The sequence below is a fragment of the Eimeria necatrix genome, genomic scaffold (assembly GCF_000499385.1).
Source record: "Eimeria necatrix Houghton genomic scaffold, Enh_scaff460, whole genome shotgun sequence".
Classification (NCBI taxonomy): domain Eukaryota; phylum Apicomplexa; class Conoidasida; order Eucoccidiorida; family Eimeriidae; genus Eimeria; species Eimeria necatrix.
Window position 1 is genome coordinate 5,001 of NW_013654346.1, and position 2,500 is coordinate 7,500.

Consider the following 2,500-nt stretch of genomic DNA (forward strand, 5'->3'; position numbering starts at 1 on the left):
CAGGGGCCCCTAAAGGACTTCCAAAACCCTCCCAGGGGCCCCCCAAGGGGCCCCCCAAGAGTCCTCAAGGGGCCCCTCTAGAGGCTTCCAAAGGGCCCCCAAGAGGTCCCCAAAAGGGCCTCAAAGGGGCCTCCAGAAAACCCGAAGAGGCACCCAAGAGGCCCCCAAGACGCCTCCCAGGGGCCCCCCAGGGGCCCCCCAGGGGCCCCCCAGGGGCCCCCCAGGGGCCCCCCAGGGGCCCCCCAGGGGCACCCCAGGGGCACCCCAGAGGCCCCACAGGGGCCCCCCAGGGGCCCCCAAGGGGCCCCCAAGGGGCCCCCCAGGGGCCCCCCAGGGGCCCCCCAGGGGCCCCCAAGGGTTTATTGGAGGCTGGAGTCTCCTTGGCTTGCTATCTCCTCCAACAGAGCTGCCACCTGAGGGGCCACCGCAATGCAGGCATTCACTGCAGCAGCAGCAGCAGCAGCAAATGGAGCAGCAGCAGCAGCAACAGCAAGTGCAGCAGCAGCAGCAGCAAGTGCAGCAGCGGCAAATGCAGCAGCAGCAAGTGCAGCAGCAGGTAGCTGACCTCCGCTTCTAGTCTCTTCACTGTTGCCTCAAGCTGCGCGACTCGCTTGGAGGTTTTGCTGCTGCTGCTGCTGCTGCTGCTGCTGCTGCTGCTGCTGCTGCTGCTGCTGCTAGGGGTTGTTGCTGCTGTTTTGCGGCGTCTCCCATGCCCCGCTGTAATGGTTTGCTGCTCCTGCACCTCCTGCCTGGCTGTTGCTGCTGCTGCTGCTGCTGCTGCTGTTGCTGCTGCTGCTGGCGCGGGGTGAGGCTTCTCTTCAGAGCCCCCGTTCGCGCTGCTGCTGCCGTTGCTGCTGCTGTGGCTGCTGCTGCTGCTGCTGCCGTTGCTGCTGCTGTGGCTGCTGCTGCCGCTGCTGCCGTTGCTGCTGCTGCTGCCGCAGGGGGCTCGCTGCTCCGCTGCAGCAGCCTCGCCCGCCTCAACAGCAGCAGCAGCACCAGCAGCAGCAGCAGCAGCAGCAGCAGCAGCAGCAGCAGCAGCTTTGTCAGTCTGCATGGAACTTGTCAACTGGTCTAGAAAAAGGACTTCTTTAATTATTTTTTTATTTTGTTTTTTCAAAAAAGAAACAGAAGATACTAAAGAGAGTTTCCGGCATTCCAAATCTGCTATTTTCACCTGCAGCAGCAAATTGAAAAAAAATTAAATTAAATTAAAAATGAAATAAAGAAAAAAGAAAAGTCAAATAAATAAATAAAAAGAAAATAAAAAGAAAATAAAAAGAGGACGAAAAGATGAAAAGAAAAGAAGAAATAAAAAGGAGAAAAAGAGAGACACGAGTAGAAGACAAAAAAACCAAAAAAGCAACACTAAACCCTAAACCCTAAACCCTAAACCCTAAAAAAGGGTTTTACTTGTATCTCGAGGGCCCTTTCGTCGAGGCTGTTTATTTGGGCGTTGCAAATTTCCAATTCGCTCAGCAGTGCGCTTTCCAACGCGTGCAGACGCACCTGCAAACCCTAAACCCTAAACCCTAAACCCTAAACCCTAAACCCTAAACTCTAAACCCTTTACCCTAAACCCTAAACCCTAAACCCTAGACCGCAGGCCCTAGAAATAAGTTCTAAACGCTCAGCCCTAGCTAGATCCCAAATCCTTCCCCCAAACCCTGAACCCCAAGCCCTAAACCCTAAACCCTAAACCCTAAACCCTAAACCCTAGTTTCTTGCGCGAGTGCGCAAGAAAGCAAGGCGAGATAAAGACAAAAGTATAAAAGGGGAAAGAATTGAAATAAATAATTAAATAAACAATTAAATAAACAAATAAATAATTAATTAAATAAATAATTAAATAAATAATTAAATAAATAATCAAAACCCCACCTCTAATATCTCTCTTTGGTACTCCAACTGAGTTGACAATATTAAACTTAATTGCTGCTCCTGGGGGCCCCCCTGGGGGGCCCCCCTGGCCTCCTGGGGGCCCCCCTCGCAGCTCAAGATATTGGGGGGGGCCTCTGCAGCAAGGGGCAAGGGGGGCCCCCCACTCTCCTTCTGCAAACCCTGCTGCTGCTGCTGCTGCTGCTGCTGCTGCTGCTGCTGCTGCTGTCTTTCGCTGCGAAGGGGGCCCTTCTTCCTCAGCGCGCGTACGTCCAACAAACCCAGTACCCTCCTCCAGGGGCCCCCCTGGGGGCCCCCAGAGGCCTCTTTCGGGAGCAACTTGTGGGGGCCCCCCAGCAAGTTCCCCAAATGCTCTTGAGGGCCCCCTTGGGGGCCCCCCAGAACCCCTTGGGGGCCCCCACGGGGGCCCCCCTGGGGCCCCCCTTGGGGGCCCTCTCTCGAGCTTTCTGCCGGGGGCCCCCTGCAGGTCGAAAGGGGTTCACTGGCGTTCTTCAGGGGGCCCCCGGGGGCCCCCCGGGGGCCCCCTGAAGAGCGCGCTGCGGGGAGGGGGCCCCCCTGGGAGGGGGGCCCCCCCGGGGGCCCCCCTGGGGGCCCCCCGGGAGGG

General features: G+C 57.3%; 1 protein-coding gene across 1 annotated transcript in view; it reads right to left on the reverse strand.

The window, feature by feature from the left end:
• Positions 1–359: 359 nt before the first annotated feature.
• ENH_00056030 (hypothetical protein, conserved) overlaps positions 360–2,500 on the reverse strand; it is a gene marked incomplete at both ends in the record, with an annotated part of 5,414 nt that continues 3,273 nt past the window's right edge. Inside the window, 4 exons of the mRNA XM_013581638.1 lie at positions 360–413; positions 566–1,174; positions 1,411–1,506; positions 1,879–2,356. Of these exons, the coding sequence (XP_013437092.1) occupies positions 360–413; positions 566–1,174; positions 1,411–1,506; positions 1,879–2,356 (1,237 nt within the window). The remainder of the gene's footprint in view (positions 414–565; positions 1,175–1,410; positions 1,507–1,878; positions 2,357–2,500) is intronic.